General features: G+C 39.9%; 1 protein-coding gene across 1 annotated transcript; it reads left to right on the forward strand.

Moving 5' to 3' along the window:
- Positions 1-241: 241 nt before the first annotated feature.
- On the forward strand, positions 242-5,182 carry NANOG (Nanog homeobox). Its single transcript, XM_007503619.2, has 4 exons — positions 242-616; positions 2,715-2,983; positions 3,370-3,459; positions 4,115-5,182. The coding sequence occupies exons 1-4, from the start codon at positions 448-450 to the stop codon at positions 4,514-4,516; spliced, it is 930 nt and encodes a 309-aa protein (XP_007503681.1). The 5' UTR covers positions 242-447; the 3' UTR covers positions 4,517-5,182.
- Positions 5,183-17,953: the final 12,771 nt, after the last annotated feature.

Here is a 17,953-nt window from a genome sequence, read left to right on the forward strand (position 1 = left end):
CCAGAAGATCTATAGGCGGTGATAGAGCAGAAAAGTGGAATTTGAGGAAAAGAGAAGCCTTTCTAAATTTCTAAGTCTTCCGGTCCTAGGTTCCCAGGGACCTTACTCCTACAGCTTCATTCCCACCAACCTAAAAAGTGTCGGCCTCTGACCCCACCTTTTCTACCAATCGCCCGTTTATTTTCATGATAATGGCCTTGGGGAGCCCAGCGGGCAGGATTTAGCCTGTGGGGGCAGGGATATAAAGAGGCCTCTCCACGGCTGGGAGTTCACACCCTCTCGTTTAGCCTAGGGTTCCTAGGTCCCCAAAATCTTTTGTCATTTTCCAGTCTCTTCCAGTTTTTAACCCAAAGACTTCCTTCTGTGTAGAGCATTTTCTACTTTGTCCACCTTACTTACTTCCACTGCCCAGGTCGGACAGCTTCCTTCCAGCATCTCCTCTAAAACATGAGCTCCTGCTCTCACTCTCAGCAATGCCAGTCTTGCCGGCCCAAAGGTGATGCCAGCCGCCCTTACTACACTTGGATCTCCGCGTCCCAGCCAGAGTCACTTACTTCCCCAAGCCGTTACTCTAATTGCCACATACAAAGTCCGGGAAAGGTCCAGCCAAACACAGGTGAGCTCCCTCTCCCAAGGGCCCCAGCCCCAACCCCGGCAGCCTAAGTTCTTTTGCCCTAGGACAAGGACAAAATACATGGCTTCCCTTTCCTTTATCCCTCCCTTTGGAGAATGATTTCAACCCAAGGAGTAGGAGTAGAATCTCCCTTCTCTCCCCGTGTGAAGAATTAGATGGGATCTCAAGTTACTTTCTGCAGTGACAAGGTCTCAACTTCTGTATGGGTGGCCTCTTTATCTGAGGGCTGGTGCTTGTAGAGATCCTGGGTTCTAGCATCAAGCTAGATAGAGGCACAACCTGATATGCTTTTGGGGCATGTCTTTCGGCTCCGGTTAGTGTGGTATGGAATACAATCAATACTCGGAAGTAGGCATTTCTTTTTCTTTGTATTTGACACCTAGTGCAGCACTATGCTTGCTTGACTGAAAAAGGAGCTGAAAAGAATCCCTATTGATTTGGATGACAAGGAGGGAGGAAATAAGGCCTCCTTTTACCAATAATCTGTTTCCATTCATTTGCTCTACTTATGATTATTTCTCTTTGGGCTGGTCAAGCTGGCTCCAGTTTAAGTGGGGGGAGAGAAAGAAGGCAACTAGCATTTATTAAGCACCTAATATGTACCAGGTGCTGGGCTAAGCGCAAAGAACTGGAACTGGTGGGTGCCACCTTCCCCTCTCCCCCCCTCCCCAAATGCTATAACGATCATTTTCCCAATCACCTTGGGAATCAGATAGAGCTAATATCTTTCTAACAATTTTCTCCGGTGTTTGAGTGTTGTTCTTTCTCATTTCATATATTAGTCACATATAAATTCAGTAAGACTTTAAAAACTCTTTACTTTGAGACGAATTTAGTTGCTTAGGATGGACCTTACAGGTCATCTTGGTCACCATCCCCTATTTTACCCCGAAGGACACTGAAGGTAATATAGTGCCATGACTTGCTCAGTTACACAGGCAGTAAATAAGTGGCATAGTCCATGCCTGAGGATTCCAGAGGCAGCCCCTTTTTCATTACACCATGCCACATTGTTTATTGTAATGAGAATGCTACTATTTAGTAAGACATGGAAAGATCTACAAGAAATTATGAACTTGAGAACATCATATACACTAACAGAAATACTGTTTGAAGAATGACTGTGTCCATCTCCAGAGAAAGAACTGCTAAATAGAAACATGCATGATATGATTTGATGTATACATTGGGGGGGGGGGCTAGGAAGGGTTATTAGATGATATTCTTGGATGTAGCTGTTTAAGTTTTCCTTAGGTCTACTAGCAAGAGGTAAGAAGTGGTGCAGCCCCCAAAAATCTGATTAACTATCCCTAAATAGGAAGGACAATGCAAGGAAACTGAGAAATCCTGGACCTGTTCAAATTAGGATAGTAAGGTGTGTGAAAAGCTGTTCTTGGAGTCAGGAAGAATAGACTCAAGATCTGCTTTTAACCCGAGTCACTTGGGGGGGGGGGGGAGGAAAAGAAAATGATCTATGTCTTTAACGAATAATGCTTGGAAATGATCAAATAAAATATATTTAACCCGAGTCACTTAACTCCAATTGCCCAAGTTGCCTCTCAGTAAGAGACTCTAATTTGGAAATGGTATGAGTCCACTGTGGTTGAGAAATGACTTCCCACTGAAAGTTACAAGGTCTGACGCAGATTTAAGTCCGGTAGTAACTCATTAATGGCCAAAGACTGTCAAAGAGCTGGGATAGAGCGAAAGAAAAATTCTCTTTGGGGAGAAGTAGTAAGAGGTTTGTTGGAGGAAGAATTTGGGAACTTTGCTTGGGGGGGATTTGATCCAAGCTATCCAAAGATTAAATGGAATCGTGTTATCTGATAGAAAAATAAAATTTGAGGCTTGTTATGCATTCCACTTGTTCCTGCAACAACTTCAAGTTATTAAACCATATTTATCTAGGATTTTTAAGAAGAGTTTAAAAATAAATTTTATTCATTCTTTGAAGATTAGTTTAATTGTGAGTGATGAATATTTTAAAAAGTGTATAAGATATAATGATATTGTATTATGTATAAGATATAATAATTTCTGTCAGTGACAAATTCCGGTTTTGCTTTCTCTCACCATTCAGCAATTTCTCCTGCTCCTTCATCCATGGATAAATGTATTCAAGACACTCCTGATTCTGCCACTAGCCCTACTTCAAATAGCCTTTCCTCCCAGAACAAGCCTAAGACCCATCAGGGAAAAGATCAAAGCCCCATCAAAAAACCTAAGATGAGAACAGTGTTCTCTCAGGCTCAACTGAATGTACTCAACAGCAGATTTGTAGAGCAGAAATACCTAAGCCCACAGCAGATCCGAAATGTGGCTGAGAATTTGAACCTTACTTACAAACAGGTAAGTCTTGGAGGAAATAGTGGGATAGATCAGTCAATCAAGAGGCATCTCCTGTGGGCCAGGCACTATGCTGAGCTTAGTTGGGGATACAGAGGCAAAAGACAAACTCCCAGCTTTCAAGAACTTCACAAGAATTGGAGGACATGACACACAGAAATATGCAGAGATAATAAATTGGGGAAAGACATTAGCTTAAGGGGAATGAAAACAGTTAAGCTTTAGAGTCAGGAAATAAATGGATGAAGGTCCAGCTTTGCATCCATGGACTATAGATATTTCCTGAAAATATTTCCTGTTCCATTCAAATCTAATGTAATGTACTGTTAGAGGAAGCTACCAGAATTTTTTTATTTCAAGAAAATAATACTTGCCTCTCCTTTATTTAGGTCAAGACCTGGTTTCAGAACCAGAGAATGAAATCAAAGAGATGGCAGAAAGATACCATGTGGACAAAGAACGGCAACCGTAATGTTCAGGTAATGGGGGGATGGGGGGGACCTTGTCCCTTTAGCATGTTGTTTTTTGGGGCTCCTACCATTTATTGCCTATTCATGATGGTGCCCACATGAACCCAAATACTGTTAAAATGTTTTATTGGGGGTAGCTGGTGGACTGAAAGCCAGGCCTAGAGATTCTGGGTTCAAAAAAAAAGTCCTGGGTTCAAATTTGGCCTCAGACACTTCCCAGCTGTGTGACCCTGGGCAAGTCACTTAACCCCCACTGCCTACCCCTTACCGCTCTTCTGCCTTGGAACCAATACACAGTATTGATTCCAAGATAAAAGGTAAGGTTTTAAAATAAATAAATAAAATAAAATGTTTTACTGATGATTGTAAATGTACTTGTACACACAACTTGTGTGATTTCTCTGTCTCTCTTGTCACCCTCTCTCCTCTTTCCCTTCCTCCCTTCCCCACCTTCCTTTGATGGAAAATAAAGGGTATGTTAAAAGCTAAAGTTTTAATAATAGCTGAGGACACCTTTCTTCTGTACCTGTAACACCTTTTGCAGTGTTATATACTTATTAATTCTCTTGTTTCTTGGGTATTGATCAATGTTCTGAAATCAAAGTATTATTTCATAAGGATCCAAAGATATTTCACAATTAAATTCATCTCCTTCTTCTTTCAGAATGGATCAGCTCTTGGGGAGTACATAAGTCTCTACTCTCCATTTCACCAGGACTATATGGTTAGTTCTTCTGGAACTCTTCCAGTATGGAGCAACCAGACTTGGAATAATCAGTTCCAGAATAGTGGTGAGGGCTCCTATCAGCATCAGATATTTCAGCACTCTTACCCTGCCAGTGACTTGGGGGCTACCTTTGGAAATAACACTGGTGGGGCTTATTCCATGAAATCACAGACTTCTTTGAGTTTTAATACTCCCTACCCCATGGAATATCTCCCAAGCTACTCCATGAACATGCAGCTGACCCACAGCAAGTCAGAAGAGGACTATGATTATCGGCAGGCCAGTGATGCTCAAACGCAATTCTTAGATCCCAGTGTGGTACCTGTATTCCAGTCATAATCTGGGCAGTTAATTTTTCCTCCTAGAAAAAGTACTCTTTCCAGGGCTCCTTATCACTGGTTTCTTTCCCCTCCTTTTTATTGTCTTTGTTATGTGATTGTTGTGGTTGCTTGGTTTATATGAGTGACAGATGTCTTTCTTACATACAAGTAGAGGGTCTCTATCCTCTGTTTTTCTGGCTGGCTCCAGGTTTAAGCAAGGTTGGACTATATAGAAAGTCCATAAATTTCAGAATCCTGGTCTAAGTGACAGGATGAAACCCCACATCACTGGGGGAAGAAAGGTATTAAAGAAATGTAATGGGAAAGGACTTGTTGGGATTTCAATGGCTTTGTGTTTTGTTTTGTTTTTTAACTTAGGGTTTTGGTGAAATATTATGGATACAGTAAATTAAAGCTAGTTATCTTTCTGGATTTTTAACCTTAATATATTCCTTTAATAGAAACATAAAGAAGTTCGTGCTAGTGTTTTCCCTCTGAGATTATTCCCCAATTTATCCCTTATATGTTATCTGTCTGTACTTAATTGGTTGCATGTTCTGTCTCCTGTTAGATTGTAAGCTCACTTGAGAGCAGAACTGTCTTTTGCTTTTCTTTGTACTTACAGTGCTTGGCACAGTGCCTGGTAATATATCCTAGGCTCCTTAATAAATACTTGCTCACTTCACTTGCTTTGGCTTTTACCTTTCCAGGACAAGAAACTAAAAAAATATACAGGAGTTTAGCATTGGTGTTTTCCCTACTGGGACATGAATTTGATTGAAAATTTTTTTAATGAAGAAGTTATTTGAAATCTTGATGCTCATTTTTTCTTGTTGCAAGATGATGAGAACTGATCAATTAAGGGTTATAAGTATAAATATTGTCTCTTAACTTTTAGATGTCTGTGCTGTCACAAGTTCAATGGATAATATCTTGATAACTAGCCCAGGAAGTCCTACTTTGTTTTAAGAACCAGTTACGTCTTTCTTTGGTGTGCTAGACACTCCAAACATTGAGGAACTGTTTATGTTGATAATGTTAAGTCAGACTCAAGAGAAGAATAAAGGGAAGTAAAATAGACTGCCCCCCAAGGAGGAGGGTTAGTGTGGTGCTGTGGAAGCCAGGAAGAAGTCTTCCAGGCTCACCTTTGCACCATCCTGGCTTGGGTGACAGCAAAATCTCTGAATTCCACCATGCTCTAGACAACTGTACCTCCACCGAAAGCCTGGCCTGACCTAGGAGTTTTCCTCATTTGGAAATTAGCCATGAAATCCAAGGGCCATTCCCTGTCTGAATTGTGAATGCCCATCTCCTCTGCAGTCCTACAGCTTTCATTCGAACATGTTAATAATAGATGCACAAAGAGCCCATCTCTTTGGAGTCATAAACTTTCATTGGACATGTCTAGTGGGTTGCATTATGCATCCCAATCTCTCCATAATTTTTATTTGTACATTTCTAATTGGTTCATTTTAGGTAGTCATTGCTTCCAGAGCAGTGCCTCTCAGAGCTTTGAATAGCAACTTCTCCAGATTCCTTACACAGCTATTTCCCAGGAAAAAGGCCTCCTTCAATCTACATGACAAATGTCCCAACTGGGCTCACCCAAACAGCTTCCCCACAAAGAAAAGCTGCTCAGACTTGACAAGATTTCCCAATTTTACCCCAGCCATTCAAGCCATTCCTATGTTAATTGGTGTTTGTTTGCTTTTATGCTATATTCTGAGTTGTCTGTCTCCTTTCTTTTTTTAAACTCTGCTGCACTACCATTCTTCCTTTGGGCAAAGGGCATAAAATTAAAATAGCAGGCATCTCGCTTCAGAAAACCAGATTAAATTTTCCTATTTTAAGTCAGGTGCCCTGAATTTTGTTGGTCTGGCTCTCAAGTAGACCAGATGCAATTGTTACTATATTAGAGGCTGTGAACCTCTCATTTTATTCCCCAGGACACAAACCTAGAGTGAGAAAATAACTTGATCCAGGTCAAATGGCTATTTAATGGCAGTCTAGAGCAGAAACTAGAATAACAGACTCTTCCCCATTCAATGCTCTTGCATCTGAGAGGGCCACACCAATACTGACCACTTTGAATCCTTCTACATAATAAAACTCCAAACCTGGCACCTGGGCCAGGAGCCAAAGTGATACTGAAAGGCTAGAAAAATCAGGATCACCCCCAACCTCCCCAGAAAATAATGTAAATATAGAAAAGCAAATGAAAGAGCTTAAAGAAGACTATGCTGAGTACACAGGACACATCAACACTTGAGATCCTATTTACACAGTTGAAGCAAGTATTAAAGAGGAATACATTGGAACCACTAAAGATTGTGTTTTGCAATTACAGTACTTAATTGGGTTTTCTAATATATAATCCTAAAACTGCAAGGGAAAATAAAATGAGGCTAAATGAAGAGAAGTTGGTTTAAAAACACCTTTGATTATTCAATGTGGTACTCTAAAGCAATGCAAAAGGTTACCAGCAGTTAGCACTGAGGGCTTTCTGGGAAGTGTGCAAATGGAGAGAAAATGAGATGGGTGGGTGAGCCTGGATCTTGAAACTGACCTACTCACATGTTTATTGAGTGACCTCTGGTGAGGATAGTTGGTTCTCCCAGCAACTCTTTCAAAAAACTAGAAGAAAAGCTTATGAGAAGTCATGGATTCTTAAATCTATATATAGAGTAAAAGTTCCATGCAATACTTCCAGGAAGTTTTGTGTTGAATAGCTGAATGTCACAATCCTTCATTTAGATGGCACAGAGCTGTGGATTCACTGGGCTCTTAAGGCTATTAGTCTGGCAGCTGCTACCTATGTGCTTAGCCACAAACACTCCAATATTGGTCTTTTCCCCCACTTCTTTTTCTTCTGACATCCATCACCATCTTCCAACACTTCCACTCAATTCCCCATTTCTTTGGCCAGAGGATGAGAGATCACTGCCTCCTTAGTAGTTAACTTTTAGGTACTAATTGTATGTGTGGAGTAGCTGATGCTAAATATCCCTCTATTTAACAAGAAAACATACAAAGGGATTTCTCACCTTAGAAAAATATGCCTTGGAAGAGGAGAGTAAGAAGCTTGGCTAGCATTGAAAACAGCTTTGGCAATTAACATCAATCCTTGGTTAGTATCTGTAAAATGGGGTTATTTATTGATTGTACCTATTTCACAGTTATAAAGTATAGGAATGGTTCTTTTAAAATGGTCTTATAGTTTACTCATAAGTCAGTAGAAATTTAGAGCCAGTGGGGTGGAATAGAGACAAATCTAGAAGATGGGGACTATAACAGCAAATCACTTCTGATCATTTCTTCAACTTTCTTCATCTGTGTTGTGAGGAAAGCACATGTCAAATTCTCATAATGTAGCTCTGTTCTGAGAGGTCCCAGTACTTTAAAGAGACCACCTGAGATCAAACACTTTTATCTCTGCCTAAGAGGACAGAACTTGTACTTTTAAGGTTATAGATTGAGATTCCTTTTCCACCCCAACCGGTAAAGACCAGATTTTTCTTACTAAATAGTCTGTCCTCTAAATAATCACCAAAAATGTGTTGTTCTTTTGTAGTTCTCAGTTTTACCTGGTTTATTTTGGCTCCTGCTAGGAGAAAAGAAAAATTAAGGCATAAGTTTATTCTAAAGAAAGAAAACAACTATCTCAAATTTTGTGAAATTCGTTTGATTTGTTGGCCAGTGATTTGACCTTCAAATACATCATTAGCACTTGATCACAATTATATAATACCTTATGACAACCCAGTGATAAAGCTTGAGCTTTATTTATTATATTTATGTATTCATTTATAATTCATTTATTAATATTTAATTATTAGTTAATTTATTTATTATATAACTCATACATCATGTATAATAAATATTTTATTATAATTCTATATTATGTAATTATAAATTACACAATAATTTAATTATTGTTGATATTTATTCTATATAATATTCTATAAATATTTATTTATTGGTCCAATTTTCTATATAAAAAACTTGAGGTTTAGAGGTTGTAACAACAAGGAGCTCATAATGTTTTTATCTAACTTAGATTAGGTAAATCAAGACGATTGATTTTCATTAAAGTTGGACTGAAAGGGGTGCTAGTGAATGATAGTTCCCATCAGACTATCCCTGGGTTGAGACCAAGAAATGCCACAAATAAAGTCACAGAGATAGAAAAAATCATTCTTAGACCTGGGAAACAAAAGAGAAATTCACTTCCCAAAATCACATCAAGTGATTCAATTGAGATTCCCACCCAGGTTCTTATTAAGCATAAGTAGGCGACATTCATGTCTAATATGCAAAAATGAAGAGAGAGTATTTTTTTCAAAGTTACCATAACTGGCCTCCTTCCTGTTTCAAATACCTGACTTCAAGTTTCACTAGTCCTCTTCACATAGGCACTTGCCTTACTGACTTCAAAATAGGGTACCTGACTTGAGAATTCTAAAAGAATCTAAATGATTTCCTTTAACTTTCCCTCTCCGTTCCCTTCCTCCAGCCTTCTTCCTACCTGCTACAATGAAGCCAGCTATGGGACAGTGAATGAATTCAGGATCAACCTTGGAGTAAGGAAAAGCTTGATTCAAATCTCACTGAATTAAATCATCTCACCTCAGTGCCTTGGTTTCCCTTTCTGTAAAATGAGGGGATTGGACTGCACTTCCAAGTTCTCTTACTTATACACTAGGTATGTCTTTTGAGCATATATAATTTTGTGTGTGTGTCTCCAGAATGAAAATTTGAGCTTGGGAGCAGGGACCATGTTTTTGTCTATTTCCCCAGCACTGTGGTCATTTCTGGGCACACAGAGCCTAATAGCTGACAGACCTTCCAGCTCCAGATACCTGAATTTATGAACAATTTGAGGTGGCATAAGGTGGGAATAAGGCTTTTCAGGTTTGGGGGAAGGACCTATGATTTTTATTGGTGATGAGAGTTTCCTCAGAGAAAACTCACCGAAGCAGATTTTAAAAAAACAACTTCTTACCTTTTGTCTTAGAATCAGTACTAATCAGTATCTATGAATGGTAAGGGCTAGGCAATTGGGGTTAAGTGACTTGCCCAGGATCACACAGCTAGAGCAGATTTGAACCCAGATCCTCCCTCCTGGACCCAGTTCTCTATACATTATGCTACCTAGCTGCCTGTCCCATCAAAACTTTTGTCCATACTAATTAATGTACTGTTATTTAATGTAGGGATGAGAGAGAAAAAAAGGGCTTTAGTATATAGTGGAAAACACATGGATCTCGATTCAGGAAAGAAGAGAATCTGCCACTGATAGTAGTTGTGTGATGGTGGGCAAATGACTGAACCTCTAAACCTCAGTTTCCTCATCTATAAAATGGGGATAATAATTGTAGCTGAAATTTACGTACTGCTTATAAGTTTGCATTCTAGTACCTGCAGATGGGGTTGTATTAAAGATCAAATGAGATGTTTATAAAATTACATAACTCATAGCTACTATGTTTGCCCATATTTTATGAACCCAAAATTAATGCTTTCTGACAAGTTACTCCTTTTTTTTAACTTCATTGAAATTTTTTTTTCTTGAAATTGGTCCTAGCCTGGAAAACTGAGGGATTAGGATAACTGTAGGTAAACTGGAAGAGAGCATTGCCTGGAGTTGGAAGGGAGCATCAGAGTGAATTCTGTCCTCATCTAGGCCACTTAGTAGCCTGGGACCTTGGTCATTCAACCTACAGACATCATTTTCCCACCATAAAAAAATAAAAAGCTGTGGCTTTCTTATGCCCAGGAGATTGTTCTGATGATCAGACAAGATGAAGGAGGTGAACATGCTTTGAAAATTGTGACACAGAAATAATGTGCTCCTGGGTATTTTAGTTTCAATTAAACAATTATGCATAAGACTCATTATGTACTGAGAGACCAAAGAAAAATGACACTGACTTCAGAGAATTTATAATCCAGTGGGAAACATAAAATAAACACCCAAGAGACCGGGAATGCATAAGTGTGCCCCTATGCTAGGAGAATTCAAGGAGGGAGAAAAGATTTCTGGTTAGAGAAATCAATGGAAGGCTTCCTGAAAACAATGGCCTTCTGGCTAAGTCCTAAAAGGATTGTTAGAAATAAGGGACTAGAGGAAAGGGGGGAAAGCTGCCATTAAAAAAAAAAAGCCTTCAATCTTTAAATTTAGCATCAGCCTAAAACAGAAGAGTGGTAAATCATCCAGGGCTAAGAGACTTCCCCAGGGTCACACAGCTAGGAAGTGTCTGAGGTTGGAACTTCGGACCTCCAGATTCCAAGCCTGGTGCTCTATGCACTGTGCAACCTAGCTGTCCCCTATTCTTAAAGCTCTTTCTGTACTTATCTCACTTGAACCAAATAATTCTTTTTTTAATATAATTTTTATTTTTATTTATTTTAAAATATTTTTCCATGGTAACATGATTCATGTTGTCTCTTTCCTTTTTTCTCTCCCCCCTTCCTGGAGCTGACAGGCAATTCCACTGGGTTATACATGTACTAAATAATAATTCTGAGAGGGAATATAGGGATAGTCCAGGTATTAACCCTATTTTGTGGATGAGAATACTGAGGCTAAGAGAAATTAAATGGTTTACTCTTCTAATAGGTAAGAGAGGATTTACTTAAGTCCTGAGGGATTCTAGATGGCTTCTTAATGGCTACATATGTCCCAGTAAGGTAAGTGGACCCCAGAATTGCAGGGGGAGAGGGTTATTCCATAGATGTAATAAGACCAGTCAGATCTGGGTTCTCTTCTCATACCACCTGGATTAAATTATTTTTTCCCAGAAAGGCAACAAAATTTCCTCCAGACTTGAATTGACTTTAGGGATTAAAACTCAGGCTGCACCTCTTTTGTTGCAGATTCCTATAGCCTCTAGTTGTGTGGATGGAGCTTCCTGGCTACCCAAGGGCATTAAAAAGACCCATCCTCCATGACCCAGGCACCTTCCCACTTGGCAGATGTGCCAAGACCATACTGGTCATGGAGAGGTGAGGGGGAGGGAAGGCTGTTTCTATCCAAACAAGTGCTTTATTCTTCTTGTTGAATATCCTTTCTAGGCTCCAGCTAAGTGAACTTCCTCTTGTTAACTATTGAATGACCTACAAAGGTCTCGTTTCATTCCAAGACTGAACCTGAACTAATAGTGTGCTAAGATGAATGGGGTTTGTCCATCACTATAGGTCAATAGAAGGAGAAAGCTGAATTAGAGAAGAACACTGAGGGGCACCTTGCTAGCTCAGTACATAGAAGGTCAGGCCTGGATATGGGGGGGGGGGGTGTTCTGGGTTCAAATTCGACCTCAGACACTTCCTAGAGTTCTATGACTCTGGGCAAGCCACTTCATCCCAAATGCTTAGCCCTCACCACTCTTCTGCCTTGGGACCAATACATGGTATTGATTCTAAGATGTAAGGCAAGAGTTGTTGGGTTTTTTTAAAGAGAGAGAATAGGACTGAAGTTATTCAAGAAATTAACACATTTAAGAGGAAAATAGAAAAGGTGCCATTTTCTAGGAACTGTGAGAGTCCTACAAGCACCAGGTGCATAACATATGACTCAGCAAAAGGAAAAGACCAAAAGAACATCAATATACAGAACAGAGAAGCCATGGGAAAGATTGGCTGTTCTATGGGCCTCTGCAAAATGGTTTGTTCACTGCTGAGTACTTGTCATTTCTATGGGCTCTATTTTTTTCACTGTAAATAAATATATAGCTATAAATAAGTATATCCTATAAATAAATTGTTCTGTCCTAAAGGGATTTGGTAACCATGTGAGGGTTCATGTCAGGCTGAGGAGCAGTGAAGAATTCATAGAAGTGTACCCAGGACCTTTGTGTCAAGAAAAGCCTGACTTCACTTCTTCTACAACACGACCAATAAGGGAATATGTTTTACATGATCACGCATGTATAGCCTAGATTAAACTGCTTGCCCTTCTGGGGAAGGAGGAAGCAAAAAAGAGAGGGAGAGAATGTGGGACTCAAGATTTTAGAAAACAAATGTTAGGAATTGTTTTTACCTGTAGTGGGGAAAAAAATAAAATATTATATATTTTTAAAAACTTGACTTAAGAATTAAGTATCATCCCACTTTCAGAGTACCAAGAAGTAAGGAAAAGATGGAATTGGTCATGAGGAAATGAAGGAAAAAGCATTTATAAAGCACTGTGCCAAGTGGTGAGAATACAAAAAGAAAAGTAAGACAATTCCCATTCAAGGAACCCACATTATAATAGGGGAGGGAAGGGAACATTTATTTAATGCCTACCATATGTCAAGCACCATGCTAAGTGCTTTACAAATATCTCATTTGATGCCCATGACAACTCCAGGAAGCAGGTACTGTCATTATTCCCTATTTTATAGTTGAGGAAATTGAGGTCATAAATTTCAGTAACATGCCCAAAATCACATAGCTAGTATCTGAGGCTGGATCTGAACTCTTCTTCCAGCTCTCCTTGCACCACTTAACTATCAAAACACTTAGAAGGTCTCAGCTGTTATGCCCAGAGGACCCAGGTTCATGTCTGGCCTCAGACATTTCCTAGCTGTGTGACCCTGGGCAAGTCACTTAACCCTCATTGCCTAGCCCTTGCTGCTCTTCTGTCTTAGAACTGAAAAAAAAAATGGTCTCATGGTCCTTAGGATGCAACAGTATGATAGATGGCAATCTGTCTTCTGTTTCATTTCTATTAGTAAAACCATATCAGCTTCTGATGCCGAATGGATTATAAACTTTGGAAAATTTGCCTTCTCCTTCACAGGTCATATTGTCAACTTGTTGTGGGGTGTAGAGGGGCACCCCTGGGGTTCAAGAAGGAAACCTTTCTGAAAGAATGTAAGACTCCAAAACAGCTTTAAAATAAAAAGAGAAATTTGTTAATTTAGAAAGTAATGTTGAGAAGGGCCAGGAGGATAGTACAGGTGGAACAGCAAGATGGAAGGCTGCTCCTAGAATCTATCAATTCTGGGGATTTTATACTCTTACAATAGATGCTGTGTCAAGGTGTGGACATGACTCTAAAGTGGTAGCCACTCAGGCATTCCATGGAGGGTTTAGTCATCTGACTAGGTCTGCCTGGAGACATAGGGAATGACCCTCATGAGATTCCTTAGTTTTAGGTGACAGACAAATGTCTGAGATGTAGCCTGATAGAATCAAGGTGTAACCTGGAGGTGCATCTCTCTGCCCATCTTAAATCTAAAGGAGGATCAAAGGAGGACAGTCATCTCAGAGACCTACAGGGGTCATTGGATGTTTTTAGGCTAGGAGTCCCGAGGATGTAAGGGAGCAAAGGAATTTCCCTGATAATAGTTTGCCTGAGTTTCTGGGGGTACAATGCCCATGTCAAGCTGAGTTCTGCTGATGCTATTTCCATCATATTTTTCTGTTCCCATTGCAACCTTCCTGATGCAGTAGCTACCTGGATATAATCCTAATCGAACATTGACCTAGATCTCATTGTGCCAATCCTCTTCCAATATGTCATTAGTCAGCTCAGCCTCTTTAAGTGCTCTAGAAGTTGGCTGGTCCAATGAGAGAGGGCTACCAAGTCTTTTTAGACTGTAAATGTGCTAGGCTGATAGTCACTTTACTCAGTGAATGACTCCTACCTGATAGGGAACTTCACCCAGTATATATTTGTCCTGCTGCAGAGAAAAAGAAGGCTGTGGGGGAGGGAGGGGTGTATGGGTGGTGTGCTGGTAAATGTTTAACAACCAGCTCTCAAAACTTGTACCCAGGAAATGTTTAAAATTTTATTTATTTGTTTGTTTGTTTGTTTGTTTAATTTAGAATATTTTCCCATGGTTAACACGATTCATGTTTTTTCCCTTCCCCTCATCCAGTCCCCCTTCATAGCTGACACACAATTCCACTGGGTTTTACTTGTGTACTTGATCAGTGGATCAAGACCTATTTCCATATTATTGATATTTGCACCAGGGTGATCGTTTAGAGTTTATATTCTCAATCATTTCCCCATCGCCCCATGTGATCAAGGAGATGTTTTTCTTTTGTGAAATGTTTAAATTTAATGTGATCTGCATTATTAACATTTTCTCCAACACTTTCTGAAATCCAGAGGTGGCCATATCTAGCCCGAGGCCAGTTTTTGGAAGGGTTTTTCAAAATGAAGCTTTATTGTATTTAAAAATGTAATAAACGACATTCTTTGCTCCCAGGTAGTACAGAGCCAGACCCCTGGCCAGATATGGTCCTGGGGCTAGAGGTCTCTGACCTCTGACTGACCACCCAGAAAGCAACAACAAGCCCTAGTTTGGAGCATTCGGATTTCTTTGTTGTAGATGCTCACACTGAAATTTTAACCTTGGGCTCTCCTGCTTGGGTTAGAGGGGTCTCCAGTAGTGACTTTGTTTAGGGAATTCATAAGCTACTGTAGCCATTTCACTGAACCCCACAAAACATCCATACTTTTAGCACAGAGATCTCCCTGCCAGGCATCTAGCCCTAAGAAGGTGAAAGGTTGAAAGAAAAGTGGCACATACCCAACATGGTCATGGTAGCACTTCCTGGAAACAAAGAGATAGGAATCAGCTGGGGAAGGGACTGAACAAATCCTGGTATACAAATAGAATAGAATAGAGTTGGGTTATCGACAGCCTTGAAGAGCAGAAACATAAGGGAAACCCATATAGGAACTGATTAGAGATAAGCAGAACCAGGAAATCAAAAACCACAGTGAACTTTTTTTTTAACCCCTTTCTTCTGTCTTATAATCAATACTATGTATGGGTTCTAAGGCAGAAAAACTGTAAGAACTAGGCAATTGGGCTTGGGAATCACCCAGCGGAAGTGTCCAAGACTAATTTTGAATCCAGCATTTCCTGTCTCCAGGCCAGGTTTCTCTATGTACTGAGCCACCTACCTGGTCCTGAAATTGTAGTGAAAAGAAAAATGGTACAAAGTTGAATACAGATTTGTGAAGTGAGAGATTGGTGATTTGTTCTCAAATATATTAGCAATCTCCAAAATGAATATGCCTGGGACCTCAGTAGGTATTAGTAAGCAGGTCTCTCTCCAAGATGGCATCTCTTGCCAGACAAGATTGCCCCACCCCACCCCAATCAGAATACAATGGTCTCTTAATTACCTTTGGCCTGAGTGAAACAGAACAACTGATGTCTTTTCTATCAGTGTCTTTACTAAACAAAGTATTTTAGGGATGTCTTTTGAGTTCGTCCTTTAAAACTGTCCAAAATGGAGTCTAGTGGTTTAGGAATAAGTTTTATGAATCCCAGGCTAGGCTAATAGCCTCTTCCCAGGTCTATAGCCCTCTTCCAGAGTTCCTTTCACAAGCAACCCTTGGGGGCTTTACTTTGCATCCTTAGTCACCTCACCTCTTACTAGCCCAGCCTGTGCACTTTGCATTCAAAGGGGTTCCAGGCAGAAAGAATGGTGGGCTAGAAGCTCTGGAAAACACAATAGTGTCTTGCTTGGCAGAGGTAGCAATCTCCCAATAAGCCCAGCACCCAAAATGTATCATAAACTTTCTGGGTTTGTATGTAGATTAGAACCTGACTTCATTCCTAGACCATTTGCTAAAAAAGGCTAATTAGGAGGACACCCCCTTCTGGAAGGCTGGAATGTCCTGAGGGTTGTATAAGGAGGTTTTGTTTTTTTTTTTTAATTTTATAATATTTTATTTGATCATTTCCATGCATTATTCATTAAAGAAAAAGATCATTTTCTTTTCCTCCCCCCACTCCACCTCTCCCAAAGCTGACGCGCGATTCCACTGGGTGTCACATGTGTTCTTGATTCGAACCCATTGCCATGTTGTTAATATTTGCATTAGAGTTTCGTTTAGAGTCTCTCCTCTGTCATGTCCCCTCAACCGCTGTAGTCAGGCAGTTGCTTTTCCTCGGTGTTTCTATTCCCACAGTTTGTCCTCTGCTTGTGGATAGTGTTTTTTAGATCCCTGCAGATTGTTCAGAGACATTGTGTTGTCCCTAGTGGAGAAGTCCATTACGTTCGATTATACCACGGTGTTTCAGTCTCTGTGTACAATGTTCTCCTGGTTCTGCTCCTTTCATTCTGCATCACTTCCTGGAGGTCGTTCCAGTCTCCATGGAATTCCTCCACTTTATTATTCCTTTGAGCACAATAGTATTCCATCACCAACATTATACCACAATTTGTTCAGCCATTCCCCAATTGATGGGCTTCCCATAAGGGGGTTTTCTGTAAGCTAAAGTGTTGTTTTTTTTGGAGCGCTCTCTCTCTCCTTCTCTCTCTCTCTCTCTCTCTCTCTCTCTCTCTCTCTCTCTCTCTCTCTCTCTCTCTCTCTCTCTCAAGCAGTTCCCAGTTCCTTGAATACTGACTAAACAGGGTAAACCTTGATATTTTCAAGGTCCTCTTAAACTTCCACTTCAACTGAAACAAAGTAAATAAATGGGTCTTTCTCCTTTTTTGGGGTGGACAGCATGTCTGAGATATTGACAATACTGAAATTTGACATCTAATGTGTTAGTTGGTTTTAATGAACCTTATTTTTCTCCCTTGTTACAAGGGAAGACATACTTGAGGGAGGATAATTTATATATCTGGAAATGACTTTACCAATGAAACTTTTTTTTCCCCAAAAATAAACTCCGGGCAGTTGGGTAGCTCAGTGGATTGAGAGTCAGGCCTAGAGACAGGAGGTCCTAGGCTCAAGTATGGCCTCAGACACTTACTTGCTGTGTGACCCTGGGCAAGTCACTTAACCCCCATTGCCTAGCCCTTACCACTTTTCTGCCTTGGAGCCAATACACAATATCGATTCTAAGACAGAAGGTGAGGGTTTTTAATTAAAATAATAATAATAAATAAAAGAAGATTTACATTATTAGAGAGATAATTCATTGCACATGGTTGAGCTACATTAATATAATAAAAATGATACTGCCTTAACTGGCTTGGGGGCAATTAGGTGGCAAAGTAGAAAAAGCACTAGGCTTGGAATCAGAAAGATTCATCTTCATGTGTTTAAATTTGGCCTCAGACATTAAATGAGTGGCCCTAGTCAAGTCACTTAACCTTGTTTGCTTCAATTCCTCATCTATAAAATGAGCTAGAGAAGGAAGTGGCAAACCACTTCAATATCCTTGCCAAGAAAATTCTAAATGGGATCATAGAGAGTTGGACATAATTGAACTAAACTAATCTATACATTTAATTCTATGCCAATCAAAGTATAGGGTATTATCAAAGTTTATAGTGATAGAGAAAATAATTTATTTGGAAAAGCAAAAGGTTCAGAATCTCATCTAAAATAATGAAAAAATACAGTAGGAATGAAAGTGGCATAGGGACAGGCTTCCCTAGACACCCCCAAACCCCAGATTGTGTCCCAGTCAGAAGAGTGTATAAAAGACCCATTTTCCTTGCATTAAGGTGACTTTGAGATCCTTTGGCCTCTCCCTTTATTCTTTTT

Source organism: Monodelphis domestica, chromosome 5 (genome assembly GCF_027887165.1).
Source record: "Monodelphis domestica isolate mMonDom1 chromosome 5, mMonDom1.pri, whole genome shotgun sequence".
NCBI classification, from domain to species: Eukaryota; Metazoa; Chordata; class Mammalia; order Didelphimorphia; family Didelphidae; genus Monodelphis; species Monodelphis domestica.